This window comes from Dermacentor silvarum, chromosome 1 (genome assembly GCF_013339745.2).
Source record: "Dermacentor silvarum isolate Dsil-2018 chromosome 1, BIME_Dsil_1.4, whole genome shotgun sequence".
In the NCBI taxonomy this organism is placed as follows: Eukaryota; Metazoa; Arthropoda; class Arachnida; order Ixodida; family Ixodidae; genus Dermacentor; species Dermacentor silvarum.
Window position 1 is genome coordinate 20819706 of NC_051154.1, and position 14566 is coordinate 20834271.

Below are 14566 nucleotides of genomic sequence, written 5' to 3' on the forward strand. Positions count from 1 at the left end.
AAACATTCAACAACTAATTCGTTTATTTGATTGCATGAAAGCACCAACGGCATCAAATATATCCCTGTGGCTGAAGCCCAGAACTGATGCGCCGAACGTTAATATTATTTCTGATGTTAAGATTAACCCTAGTTTATAGCAAGCGGAATTTCTAGGAGCCTTTTTCTCAATACTGTATAACGGCGACATAGCAAAAAATAGTGATCAAGGGATTCTGTTTCTTGGCAGTATTGACACAGGGGTGATATCGCAAGACCAGTCCTGTGTAAATATAGATTTCATGGGGGGACACGGCAGTGCGATCTGGTGATCACCACTTCCGATTGTCTTGATTGACACCACTGGATTTTCCACGGAAATTTGAGGTGCTGAAATTCAGTCCATGTTGTTATTGATTCAATGGCATCTCTACGGATTGAATATTTTCGATATCTAATCGCTGTTATGTGCGCAACTACTGGAAGAACCGACATTATTGGTCCACTCAGGGATGCTCGCGCTGATATTGTCTGATATTTCATATATGAAATATCAGACCTATGAAATAGGTCTGATATTTTCTATTTTATAGCCTACTCCTTGCTTTTTAGGTATCGGGATTAATTTAGCTACTTTCCAATCGTATGATATCCAGGCGTTGTTTAAGGAATAGTTTATAGTGTTTAGAAAATCACAAGGAGATATATCGAATAATTTTTTATCATATGAACAGTAATTTCATCAGGACCAGGAGCTGACAAGGGTAAGTTTCTAATCACTTGAGCTAGATCAGCTAATGTAACTCCAGTAAAGTCTGACGTTGGAGCTGTTTTTTTGCAAATTATGTGACATAGATGAAGTGAATCTACTCTCCAAGCCTTTAACAATAAGGTTTAGAGATCTTGTCATTTCATCAGACGGCAGATTTGCATAGTCGATATTATTTGGTGATGGCAGAATTTTCCGATATCTGATATATCTAAACAGCGCTTTTTTGTTATTAGGTTTTGAGAGGAAATCATAGTGACTCCTATCGTAATCTTCCTTAGCTTGCGCGACTGTGCGTTTAAATACAGCAGCGTGAAATTTGTAATCAGACCAATTTTTCGGGGACTGATCATAAAGAAGCTGCTTCCAAGCTGCCTGTCGTTGTCGGTAGTCTCGCGTACAGTCTGAATTCCACCAAGACCTATAAGATGCTCTCTTTGCAGATTGAACACTAAATTCAGTGTTTTTGTACGTCCTTTTGATTACAGCGCAAAGTTTAATAGCTTTGGTGTCTTCAACCTTCTTCCAAGTGGGAAGCCAAATGTATCTTTAGATCGGTTTTAAATTTATTATAATTCACTAATACTCGGACCTGAGTGCATGATGGAATTATTGGTCAAGCAATTTCAAACATTACTGGAAAGTGGGCACTGTTTGTGGTACAGTCCAAGGCTGTCCAGGATGAACTAGTGATAGCCGAACTTCATCATCATCATCATCATCATCATCATCATCATCATCATCATCATCATCATCAGCAGCAGCAGCAGCAGCAGCAGCAGCAGCAGCAGCAGCAGCAGCAGCAGCAGCAGCAGCAGCAGCAGCAGCAGCAGCAGCAGCAGCAGCAGCCTATATTTTATGTCCACTGCAGGACGAAGGCCTCTATTCCAACTTGCGTTGGAATAGCCGAACTTACGAAACTTAAATCCAAAGCTGAGCAGGAGCGATCTCAAATAAATGTAGGAATTCTAGTATTGAGACAAGACAGATTGTTGTCTAATGACGAATCCCACAATCGTTTGCCGCATAGGTAGTTCGAAAACCCCAACACGTATGATGGCAGTTGAAATATCCGACAAGAATTTTGTCTTTACACCATGAGGTCCCAGCGTAATCCAAACATCGAGTGTTTTTGAACACCCGCAGGAAAGTATAAATTTACAAAAGTGAACGGTTGGCACCCTGGTAAGGTTATATCTAAGGCAAAAATTTTACATTCAGGAGACGTATATTTATATGAAATCTTTGCCTTGAGACAAATTTTATTGCTGACAAAGATGCTAAACCTCCGCCTTTCGATGGACGGTCCTGTCGGAAAGATATATAGTTATGTAACTGAAAAGACTGATGCGCTAAAAGCCAGGTGTCTTGCAATGCAATTATATCCGGTGAGAATTTCGATGACAAGTACAATAAATCTATTACTGCAGAGTGAAGTGAACGGCAATTCCAGTGAAGAACTTTGAGGAATCCTATGGTTGCGAAAGAATTCACTCAGAAACTGCCTTACTTAAGATGTTTTCTTTTAAGAAGTCTTCCTTTGTAACGCTATCTTTCAATTATTATTATTTTTTAGTCTTTGAGTGAATGGGAGTAGTAGTTTTCTTTGACAAAGGGGATCAAGATCGTATTAGGAATCGTGGATCTATGTCCATTTCACCTGAGCCCTGTGCGTCATCACTGATGCCTTTACTGAGACTCCCATTGGCATCGATAGAAGGACCTGCAACTTGAACATCATGGGACGTGAGATTAAGAGCTATAGATACTTCTACGCTTGACGGCCGTGGGCACTCAGTAGTTAGTTGGAGAAGGTATTCTGATAGCAGTCGTGGTACCGAATATCTGTGCCATCTGGTTATTTAGGATTTGTGACAAGGACTCGCAAAGGTTTCCAGCTAGGTGCTCCATGGCCTTTTTCATTGCCCTTTCGACCACATCGGCAATAGAAAGTGAAAGAGACACGTCCGTTGCCACCGTCTGACTGGCTGTGACCCCAGCGTATCCCTGTGTCCTAGCCTGAATTCCAGCTATGGCTTCTTTACGGGAACAACGTCTTCTTTCAACAATTTCTAGAATTTGCATTTCCCGAGCCTTTGCAGAGCATTTTGAATAACCAGCTGAGTGCGCGCCATTGCAGAGGCAGCACCTCTCTTTCCTGCTTTTGAGGTCGCTGGAATTATGGTCCTCACAACAAACTCGGCACCTGGGGGCAGACCTACATCCCTTCATAGTGTGTCCGTAACGCCAACACTTTACACATTGGAGGGGACGAAGGGGTTAGCGGTTCCACTCTGTAGATTAGGGGCCAAGCCTTAATTTCTGTCAGTCGAGTTGTCCCAGCAAATGTGACTATGACCAACTCAGTAGGAATCCTGATCTTGTCGGCCACACGTACGTCCACACCGATAAACTGAAATTGCACCTTCCAGTGAAAACATCTCTAATATTTCAGTTGGTGTCATGTTGACAGCGACGCCATGGACAAGACCTTTCACGCATGTCAAGTGAGGTGGAATAACTGCGCTCACCGGATTGGAAGCAAACAGCGAACACTTTAGGAGGTCTTGTACACAGGGCTGGTCTGAGGAAAAGCAGATAATACCCCCTCTGCCAAATTGGCGGACCTCAGTGACGCTCTGGAAATGATCCGTCGCCGATCGCAGTTCTGCCTGAATCGCTTTCAGGTTCTTCATCAGTATGATGCAGTCATTAGTTGGAACTAGAGCCACGGGAACTGATGTGATGCCATTGCGCAAAAAAAAAAAAAAAAAAAAAAGATCCATAGGTAAGTCCTGCGGAGGAATAGAAGCAGACCAGAGGAAAGCCTCTGGGCCGGGTGAAGAAATAGGTACGTGTCTGATTAGCAGCAAATTCACTTGCTAAACAACTACAACACTAGCAAAACAGTTAACTAATAATGATAAATCGGCAGCTATTCTATCCTTGGCTACAACCCCGAGAGCAGGTGAGCGAGTTTTATTTGGTGCCTATACATATAGCACAACCCACTACGGGGGAGGGGTTTGGCCATGAATCGGGCGGCAGTGGGTAGAAAAAGGAAGCATACTTAAATAGACATTTCTTATTTAAGAATTAGATATTAAATGAATTCTAAGCATTGAGAACGCCCAAGAGAACAGTTTGATGATGATTATGATGATCATGATCATCATCATCATCATCACCATCATCTGTACAAGTGGCACATACCCACCGTGGGGGATCGGCCAAGAATTGGGCGGTTTGGAGAAAATGAATGTTTTTAAATTTGAATGAAGAAAGAAAAAGGGAAGCTGAATTCTGCTCGGTGTTCTAAATTATTATTATAATTGACTGTTTTAGGAAGGCAGCCGATTCGAATCAATGATGAAGTTTTGCATTGCAGTGCAAACATTCTGGTTGCTGTACCCCAATGTGGAAGCTCCAAACGAAAGCAAGACGTTCATGCTGAGGCCAAGCTTGTTTAAAGGGTCCTCAAGTACCCTTTTTCTTACTGAGGAGAATCGTCGGCAAGCAAGGAGAAAGTGATCAATAGTTTCTGGTTCGCCGCACTGTATACACAAAGGAGATGCCACCAAACCAGCCCTGTGTGTATAGAAATTTAGTGCCGGGATGCGGTAGCGTAGCCTCTTTAGTGTATTCTCCAATTCGCGCGTTGGGCAGAATTTACGACTCCAAGGGAACAGTAGATGGTGGTAGTCAGAATGCGAATCCATACTAGAATTATATATCTCATTCATCATTGTTAATCTCCTAAACCTAGCGGCAGTGATATAGGCGGTTGGGGGAACGGCAGGTACTAAAGGGCCACCCAGGGAAGCCTTTGCTAATGAGTCTGCACGCTCATTCAAAGGCAAACCTTATTTTGCCCAGCCACCCAAATTAAACGAAGCAAACGCAAATGAGACGGAGCCAAGATATATAATGCTTGCAAAATGTTTGAGTCGCTACATGCCGTAAGCGATGAACATAGAGAGAGTGAGGCGGTGATAGTAGGTACTTATGAATGAGAGGGGTTCAATTCGCGCAATGCTAAAACTACAGCTAAGAATTGGGCTACGTAGATAGGTGTAAAATAAGGAAGTCTAATCGAATAGGACCAATCTAGCAAATGACAAAATATTCCTACACCTGCATTTTCGTTGCTCAGTGAAGCATCTGTATCTATTATAGCGTTGGTCTGCTTATGACTCAAGTGATCATCCTGCAAGGCATTGAGAATTCGTGAAGATAAAAGTTTTGCATTATTTGGGTAGATGTTATCAAAAATATTTCCAGAGAGACGGTAGTAGACTTTGCTGGAGTTATTTTATGGAGTTTAACATTCAGTGGCTCGAGTAGTGCCTGCGCAAAAACTACCTGTGGCGTATGAAAACGGGGCCAATGGACATTAAAAAATAAAGTGGGCTGACTGATAAACACTGTCTGGTGTCTTCTCAAAGGTGATTCATGAAGTCGTAGAAAGGTTTGGACTGGGAGTAGTCGAAACCTAGCCATTAACGAAGGCACTCGCGCATCCAGGTACAGCACAGCGTTCGATAAGAATTTGAGGAGGCCAAGGTAGAGGCGGAGTTTGCTCAGTTCACTTCAATCAATCAATCAATCATTTTATTTCAGCATCAATGAAAATCGATGACACTTAGTCTTCGTCCTCTCCGAACTTAGTTACAATAGTACCGGGCTAGAAAAGAACTGAAGGATCAGGCTGTTAATTGTATGGAGGGTCATTTTTTGTCGGTACAAGTAGACACCAAAGATTAGTTTATAAGCTTCTCTTCTGATATACAGGGTGTTTCAGTGAACACTTTCAAAATTTATTTAAAGTAGCCTGTGGCAGATAGCCACATTCTAGTTAATGAGCTGGTCTACTCGAAGAGGCGGACATTACTTGCAGAAAAAATCGAAATGCATAATCGACTAATCAACAAAAAGTCACTAATTAAGTTTTTAACTAATGACCTGATGGCCCATATTGCAATTTACAAATTTCAGCCGTGAAGTTCGCAAGGCGGATCCACTTGGAATTAATTATCAGGATGACACCAGTTTCGAGATATCAATCCCCGAACTTTGCGGAGAAATGCATTGACGTTCCAGTTAAGTTTGTGCTTCAATACATAAAGCGACGTTTTCTTAAGAAACTATAAGTATAAGTATAAAAAGTATAAGTAACTGGAACGCCCATGTATTTCATACCACACTTTGAGAAATAATATTTCGAAACTGGTACGATCCTGGACATTGATTTCAAGTGGATACGTCTTGCAAGCTCACCGGCTACAATTTGTAGATTGTAATATGTGCTGTAAAGTAATTCATTGAGAAGTTAATTAGAGAATTTGTGTTAATTAATGCAGAGGTGTCCGGAACGAGATTGCGCCTGTTTTATCGAGATGTCTCTTTTTCGTTCACGTCGTAATGAGACGATGCGCGAACCGGTTGGCGCATATCCTGGCTCATCGATGCGTCTTCCTAGCGCATCATCCCCATTTAGATGAATGCGAATCGCTGGAACGATGATGCCATGCTGCCGAGGTCGCATTCTTGTAAATGCGGTGAATATATCTAGCTGAGTCTCGCGTTTTATAGAACGCTGAGGAGAGGTGAATGAATGAATGAATAAAACTTTATTTGAAACGGTGCTTTTTTATCATTTATACTGACGCTCGAGACGCATTTGCACGGTCGCTGTTGTCGTGCTGTCCTGCTATCGACGGCGCATGCGCGGCCCGAGCGTGGAGGATGAGAAGTCCTCCGGAGTCGCGATGAGCGTTTGACTCCAAAAGCGAGGATGCCAAGCATCACGCACCGCTCAATCAGATCTGCTGGAGGCACGGCAGCGTTGTACGCGCACACATTATACCGTTCGTGCAGAGCAACTGTGCCACACCGTGGTGAACGTAAAGCTAAATTTGTGTAACCCTTTCTGTGAACGCTGACCAACGCGGACGGTTTACCTTCGGTCTCGCGGGCGCCGTCGAGGTGCCCCACTGCTGGTACGCTCCTCATCCCGCCTACGTTCTGAGATGCCTTCAGCGCAACTGTAAACTCTGCATCGCTTTCAGTGAAACTGTCGAAATTCTTCACACCAGCTGCAATAGTCCTCTTGGGCGAAGCTTATCTTTCTGCAAGGCACAGCGGAGCGCGCGACCGTATTTTATTCTTCTTCGTTTCCTTATGTGCCGCTCTATTTTAAAATATTTGATGACGCTGCACTATCTTCCGTGTGGACAAAGAGCAGAATACCGCAATTCATACACCACTCATGTTCGCCTCCCATTTCCATTTTAGTGTTATTTGAAGAGCATATGCACGGTCGGTATGTTGTAGCGATGCTTTTCCGGTAATAATGCCTTTTCGCGCTTATCGCGCTTTGTCAGTGGTCGGAGCGACGGTCCACTCGAGTTATCAACGGGATCGACCGGCCGTGAGCGGTGGATGATAAGACTAGAGTAGAATAAGTCATCGCTACAAAATCGCGGCCCATGTCTGGTAAAGTGTGCTATTTACAGAGGTACACTCAGCGCTGAGACCTGGAGATGATGATCAGGTGTGGTAGCATTCGTAAACCGCTTCGAAGAGCCCGCGCGGGAGCTTAAACCCTGGCGGCGACGGACGGCGGCGGGCCCTGTGGTCCTCACCTAAGCATTCACGCCAGCTATTTCGGGCGCGCGCCCGCAGGGCCGTTCGAAAAGCAACCTTTCCAAGGTCGGCGGCCAGGCCGCATGGAGCGCGAACCTCGGCCGAGAAACAGAGCAGCGCGCGACCGCCGTAACGAGGAGCGTGCCGACTGCGCGATCGACGAGCTTCTCCCGTAGCAGCGTCGTCCCTGTATCCAGGGCCCGAGCGCGCGGTACGTGGCGCGGGCATGACGACAAAGGCGCGCGCCTATTTGCGGAACCGCCGCCACCGATTCAGACTGCTTGGCGTCGACCGAGCGCCGCTGCTGCTCTTCCAAGGTCGCCGCCGCGGATGACGTCGGGCGCGGCCGCAGCTGTAGCGCGATAACAACATGCAACCAAGACGACAAAGCTGAGGCAGCGCGCGTCGGCTCGACTGGAGGCGCGGTCACGCTGCCGCCGACGAGCCGGCCGCACCGGGGTGTGCGCGATTCGGGAGGAGGCTGCCGTGTCCCTTGACGGAATGTCCTCGTGCCGTTGACAGCGGCGGTACGTTCAACCTGGCGACCTTGAACACCTGGGAAGGCGCAGCCTCCAAACCACGGACAGGCGACACAGAGACAGTGAACGCGAGACCTTCCACTCGGGCACATGTATTATGTACACTTCTTCTAAACGCCTAAAGCGCCACAGGAGTAACGAAATCAGGAGCACAGTACTTGCTTTTGTCCGAAAAGACTGCTCCCCATCGCTCTCGTTCCGCTGTCTCGTACACTTGCGTAACCGTATCAGCGCCTGGATTATCGCCAAGGCTAATTTTGCATCATTAAAAACAGAAAAAGAACAAACATGAACGAAATTTTCCAAGGCTATTTCAGTGGCGTCTGGCCGAACGAGAAAGGAACTCGCAAAAGCGGAGAGCAACATTAACGGCGGAATAAAATTTTGAGGCACTGTTATGTGTTTTAACACACGCGTTTCACTGTACCGACGATCAGCGGCGTCTGGTAAACCCCGCCACAGATCACGGCGAAGCAACGCATGGCATCGATCGAGTCGATCACGATGAGCGACGCCAGAGCTTTGCCAGCAAGCGCCGGCACGCGGCAGCCATGGACAAGCGCAGGAGCAGCTCCTAAGCGAGACAGCTGTACTTCAGCTGAGGGCGTGGAAACCACGTGGCCATGCGAGCGTGGCGCTGCCTTATAAACACAGTCGCCCATTGGCCGCAGCGCTTCGGAAATGGCTCGGCGCGGGTGCGAGCGGCAGGAGCGCGTTCGGAAAAGCTCGGCAATGTTCGGGCCCGGTCGGAGCGAATGGGTGAGCGCGTGACGTCTCGCGACGTCAGTTTGTTTGCGGGTGCGCTCGCGAGAGGGCTTCGTTCTCGCGCGTTCCAAACCGTCACGATCGCTGCGTCGGCCACGGAGGCTGCCTTCGTTTGTCGCCCATATTTCTTCGCGAGTGTGATCGCTTTGGTTTGGATTAACTATGAGCATCCACACGTTGCTGCAAGCTGCTGAATACATCGAACGGCGAGAGCGGGGTAAGTGCATCTTGTGGAACCTAGCCGATCTACTTTCTGCTCCGCTGCCGATCTCCGGAGGGCACACGTTCGCTTCCAACATGGACGCCAACCGTTTTTTGATCAGCTGATTTTGACACGGGGCGTGTGCCTACGAGTTTAGCCTCCTGATGGCCACAATTTTTTTCTCTCATTTTTTCTTGCAGAAGCCGAGCATGGCTATGCGTCCACCATGCCGATTCCTGTCGATCTCCCGAAGAAGAAGCCGAAGGCGAAGAAGACTCAAGGGAACAGGTCAGCAGCGCTCGGCGATGTTTACCTGCTCGCCCATCTTCAGAGATCGCGTGACGGCACGCGTGGCCATTGCTCGTAGCCCCCTTCGTTGCATTTGCTTGACGAGAGCGCGGTGGCATCTGCGTCCACAAGGTAGCGAATCAATAGCAGCGAGCCCGGCGCGACTGCTCTTCCGATGCTATCGGCGCCTAAAATGACGCTCGCGCCCGTAGCAACACGGTCGGAGCCTGCGCTCAGTTGCAGCGGCCGCCTGCCGGCTGCGAGTGGTTGTCGCCTGTGCTTCGGCGATGAAAAAGTGAGCGCTGGTCCCCGCTATTCGCCCGGCCCGCTAACGGTATTGTAAGCCTAAATGTCATTAGACCCCGATTTCGCTAGGGTTAGCGGCTCGGCCCAAATCGCTGACGTTGAGGCCGGACCTCCAAAATGAGCGCGCGCGCGCGTCGTTGCGGCTCGGCGGCGAGCGGGGCGGGCGTCGAGCCCTGTTCCAGCCGCTCGCCGCGATGCGCAGATGTGTGCTTTGAGCGCCGACGGCGCTGGTTGCCTACCGCTGGGTCACATGCCATCGTGCCAGCTGATCAGCCATTGCAGCATAAGCTTGGAACGCAGTGACGTGAGCGCTTTTAGAACGAACGGGGTTGGCCGCGGTCGTGAGGGAAACATTACGTTATTTGTTAGCTCGTAATCGGGCGTGCACTTCTCTCCGCGGTGTATTTTGGAGAATGCAGAAGTAAAGCGTGCATGAATGGACTTTGAATAAATTGAGCGTTTAGTTCAGCGAGGCGTACGTGTACCTCACTCTTTTATATTCTTCTTTCGCAGGACCACTCATAACGAGCTGGAGAAAAACAGGTGAGACCAACTTTGTGCTCCGTTAGCATCCGCTATGCCCCTCACGCAAGAATGCACAGTGCTAAAACTTACCTTTAAAATATGTGCTTGGCATTGTCTTTGCCAGTAATGTGTTTCGTGCAAGGTAGCATATTTGCCGATACAAGAGGTTCAGTGACCTTCAATTCGCAGCTTGTCGCGTCCCTCTCGACTCTGACGAGCTTGTGGTTAAGGGGCGAACTCCTGCGTGTCAGTCGTGAAACTCGCTGCCGGTTTGACATCGATTTAGAGTGCACTGACGGCCGCATGTTGTTTTTGTCGACTTGGAGGCTTGTTTTTATTGGCGCGCGCGTATTACGGATTCCGCTGTCGTTCCAGAGCAGCGTGTGCTCCTTCCCGTTGAATGGCAAAGTCGTGGAGGAGGGAGGGCCTTGCCGGCGGCGTCGCGCTTGGTTTGGCGCCAAATTTCGTGCCTGCGCGCGCGCGCTCGAAAGCGCCCAGCATACTAACCGATTCGGGTAGGCAGTGACCGCTCGCCGCTGGAGTCGACCTTCAGGGCGAGCCTTTTGCGTCGGCGCACCGTGGCGCTTGGGGGTGGGGAAGCGCGAATGACGGTTATGTCGTGTGCGGCGCGAGCCGGGAATGTGGCTCTATTTTTAAGCCCTTGCCCGCGGCGGTCGTGGGCAATCGTACGTCGGTCGTGCGAGCAGGTGTCCCGGCCTGGTGCCAGGAGCGGCCCGCGGTCGGGCGACGGCCACGCGCGTCTGACCTGGCCACTGTCGCCAAACCGTGGGGCGCTCGGGGTGCGCGTCACGCCAGCTGCGCGCGGTTTTTGGGCTGCTGGGCCGGCGGGGCGCGAAACGCCGCGTGCTAAGCGTCGGGCAAGCTCCATCGATCGCCGCTCTCCCTGCGCCGGCCGCCGACGTTTCTCGCGACGCACAAATGCACTCGGCGTGCACGCAGTAGTAACACGCTCTAGATCGATGCTATCAATTATTGCGGCATACAGGCTTTATGTGGGCTCTGCTCCGCCAGCCGCCGTTTCAAGGGCGTCCCCGCTTGTGCGTGCATGCCGACGTGCTGGCGAGAATATTTTGTTGGGGCGACGGCGCGCGCCGCTCGTCCGCGCTGTTTCCGCTGCAGCAACGATGGCCTGTTGTAACAGGCCGGGCGTCCTCCTGTTTGCACGTCGCAGCCGGCACGGTGATGCGTCCGGCATGTCGTCGCTGGCATTGCATGGAGACTCGGTTAAATCAGCGGAGTGAGTGTTCGCATTAGCAGTGCAAAGAAAGCACTCTACGTCAGGTGCCTGTGGTCTCAGCTCAGCACTGGTGTTTTTCTAATGCATACGGTACGCGGTGCACAATGTGGGGGTCATCGAGTGCTGACGTTCACCACTTTTTTTTAATGTGTTGACTTCGAGAATTGCCTGCGAAGGACTTATACTTAACGGGTGCTTGCACGCTCGAGACCTTGCAATTTTGAGTATTGTTTGCGGTTCTCACATGGGTGATTGGGTTCGCCGAGTACTCGTTCTTCATAATAGACCGCTTCTTCAGTCTTTAGAACGTTTGAGTGGGAAGGCGCTTGTACAACTTAGTCATATTGACGGCTTACACTTAGTAGCTTGCAAACGCAGCTCCGTTCGGCTGTATCCATTCTATTACCCACGTACAGAACCTGTCACTTCGCACCCGCGTTATGAATTCGTGTGCTGTGCGTGTCAACGCTGCCTTGTTGCGGTGCAAATTTTGAGAGGTCGTTGACCGGCCCTGTTCTCAGAGTGCTCTTGTAAATGAGTATATGTCACCTCTGCCTCGCTCATTTATTGCAGCCTTCGTCACCAGTCTGTGTTTGCCGGGGGCAGCTGATTCACTTCTGCTAAGAATCAGTGCTAGGGCACATTGCTCAGGTCTTCGGCAGGACCGTGACGTCAAACCGGCACCTCTTAACTGCATGTTGAGTGCGTGACTAATTATGAAGGCAGGCCTCGTCTCCTCCGTAGCGCAATCGCTCGCAACTCGGTCACCCGTGTAGTTTTTCCTTGGGAGCCGCTGACTCTGTTCTTCAGCACCGTCTCGAGATGTCATGAGCTTAACGTTAAGGTCGGCCACTCCGTGTTTTCGTTGCTTCACTCGCCGTGTTTCCCCATTTGTTGTTTTTGCTTTTTTGTTCAGCTTCGTGTGTGCTGACGTAGCTGGCGCCGTACGCGAGAAAGCCAGTGATCCGTGTGCTTGAGCACGGATCATTGCTCGTGTACCTGGGCCCAAGTGAGCAAGACGCGGGGTGAATGACATTATCAAAAGAAGCGCGTCGAACACTCGAGCACTCAAATGGCACCGCACTACCGAACTGAGAACGAAAGCGAAGGGCAAATGTGGGGTCAATGCGCTATGTTCTATCTACCTAGCATGTACGGTATCCTTGTGCAACACGTTCGGAAATGCACCGTACCATTCGCGTTAGCTCTGTCGCTGCGGCGCTATATGTTGCCGCGCACGAAGTCACGGGGTCGACTCACGGCCGCTGCGATGGGAGCGGAATGTGAAAACGCTCGTCTACCGATACTTCGGTGAACACCCCCCCTCCAGATAGTGAAATTAATCCGTCACTCACGGGCATGCACTGCTTTGGGGCGTAAAGCCACACCACTGTTGTTAAATGCTTAGTGTTAGGCTGCCGCGTTTAGCTTCATTAGCCCCAAATGTGAACGAAAACTTGCTCCGCTCTGTTCTGAAAAAAAAAAAATACTTTAAAACTTTCACTACTGGAAGATTACGCGTGTGCTGACGGTACCCATAGTTTCTACCTTCTTGAAGGTCGCATGTAGCAGAGGCCGTATTCCCAAAAAGTCTCTTACGCCAGAACTGTTCAGATGTAAACCGATAGTGACGTTGGACATTGATTAGCGAAAGTGGTCGGCCAATGGCAAACTGCAGTTATTAACGAAAAAACTTTGTGAAGTTGGCTCCAGGATTTCAATGGTGTCTCCCTTATTGGGGGACGGCCGATGTGGGGAGGGTGGGAAACGCGATAAGAATTGCCTAAACGCGGAATGATCAGTTTTTTCCCCTTTGTCATAACTCTTTTTTTTTTTCTTGGCTAGGCAAGACTTTTTTACGTCTGTTAAACGAGCTGCAACTCCTGGATTTTGTAGCGATGCCTTCCACTTCATCCCTGGCTCTGACCACTGATGAAGCGCGGAAAGGAATAACATCGGGAAAGGCATCGCCACAAAATCGCACCACTGCTTACTATACAAGAGCATTTCGCCATAGGCACGTAACTTTAAAGCTTCCCGTTAACAGTGCGTACCGTGAGAGAAATATGTTCTTGGGCGCGGATGTCCCTAACTAAACTGACCGGTCATATGTAAAAATATCGTGCGGCCTAAAGTACCGAGGACTGTATCATTTATTTCTAAGTGAAAACAATGAGAAATAATAGTGTTGCCTCATATGTTGTGCATATTTTTAATGAAAAAAAAAACCGTAATGAGGCTAGTAAGTGGCCTTGGAATAAGAAATTATTCCTGTCGTAGGTGCATATCATGGAATTCTTAAGTGCATTGTTGTGGTAATGCACACGGGAGATCTGCATGCTGCTCCCAATTATAGGCCACCTTCTTAGGTGCTTGCATGCGTGATAACGCTTAAATAGCTGTCACAAGTGCAAGACTAGTGCAAAAGCAGAAATGGCGTCTAGTGAGGGTTCCTCAAACAGATGTTGGCAGAAGCAGTGAATTGGGTAGTTACTCATGTATATAAACCTTCAGATGACTAGGATGCACTTGGTAAAGATGTCAGAAAGTTATGCATAGGCTCTGATAGAGTCTATGCATAACTGCACAGAGTCTCATAGGCTCTGAGACTCTGTGCACTTATGTGTATTGCAGTGTTTTTTGATTATGATAATTTCTGATTATTTTACTGCAACTATTAATGACTGCGAGCATTCACTGTTATTTTCCTGAATTGAATTATTTCTTGCATCAATGACAACACTTTGTGATTTAATCATTTATGTCGCTGAATGTCCCAAATGTCCTGTACCTGGGTTATGAGTAAATAACACCGTAGTGGAGGGCTTCAAATATTGTTTTCTTTAACATATTCAGTTTAAAAAAAAGTGTCTGACCTTACACTGGCGTTTCAAACAAGATGCACCCTCAATGTCGTCTGCTTTAGCTCTGGGGCCTCCTATCTAAATACATGGGAAAGGAGAAATCATTCTTATCAGCAATCACTGCACCAAATTTGATGCGGTTTGTTGCATTTAAAAGTAGAGTTAAACTCTAGTGACTGTTCTTCGAATTTTTTATTTAGGTCATCAATTTTTAATAAAAATTAACAAAAATCGCAAGTTTTCAGAATACGAAACTATCAATCTTACAACTGTAACTCAGCAAAGAAAAATGATATCACAATTCTGTAAATTGCACCTAATAGTACATCTAGAGCGGACAAAATTGATATAATATACATGGCTCCCAAATAGACCACTAATTTGTGAGTTCAACTTTTGCAAAACCCCTTTTCGTTTTGCAAAATCT

At 48.1% G+C, this 14566-nt stretch overlaps 1 protein-coding gene across 1 annotated transcript in view; it reads left to right on the forward strand.

The window, feature by feature from the left end:
• Nucleotides 1–8514: 8514 nt before the first annotated feature.
• Nucleotides 8515–14566, forward strand: part of LOC119457770 (max-interacting protein 1) — an 82720-nt gene continuing 76668 nt past the window's right edge. Inside the window, exons 1-3 of the mRNA XM_037719469.2 lie at nt 8515–8913; nt 9099–9186; nt 10006–10035. Of these exons, the coding sequence (XP_037575397.1) occupies nt 8859–8913; nt 9099–9186; nt 10006–10035 (173 nt within the window). The 5' untranslated portion in view covers nt 8515–8858. The remainder of the gene's footprint in view (nt 8914–9098; nt 9187–10005; nt 10036–14566) is intronic.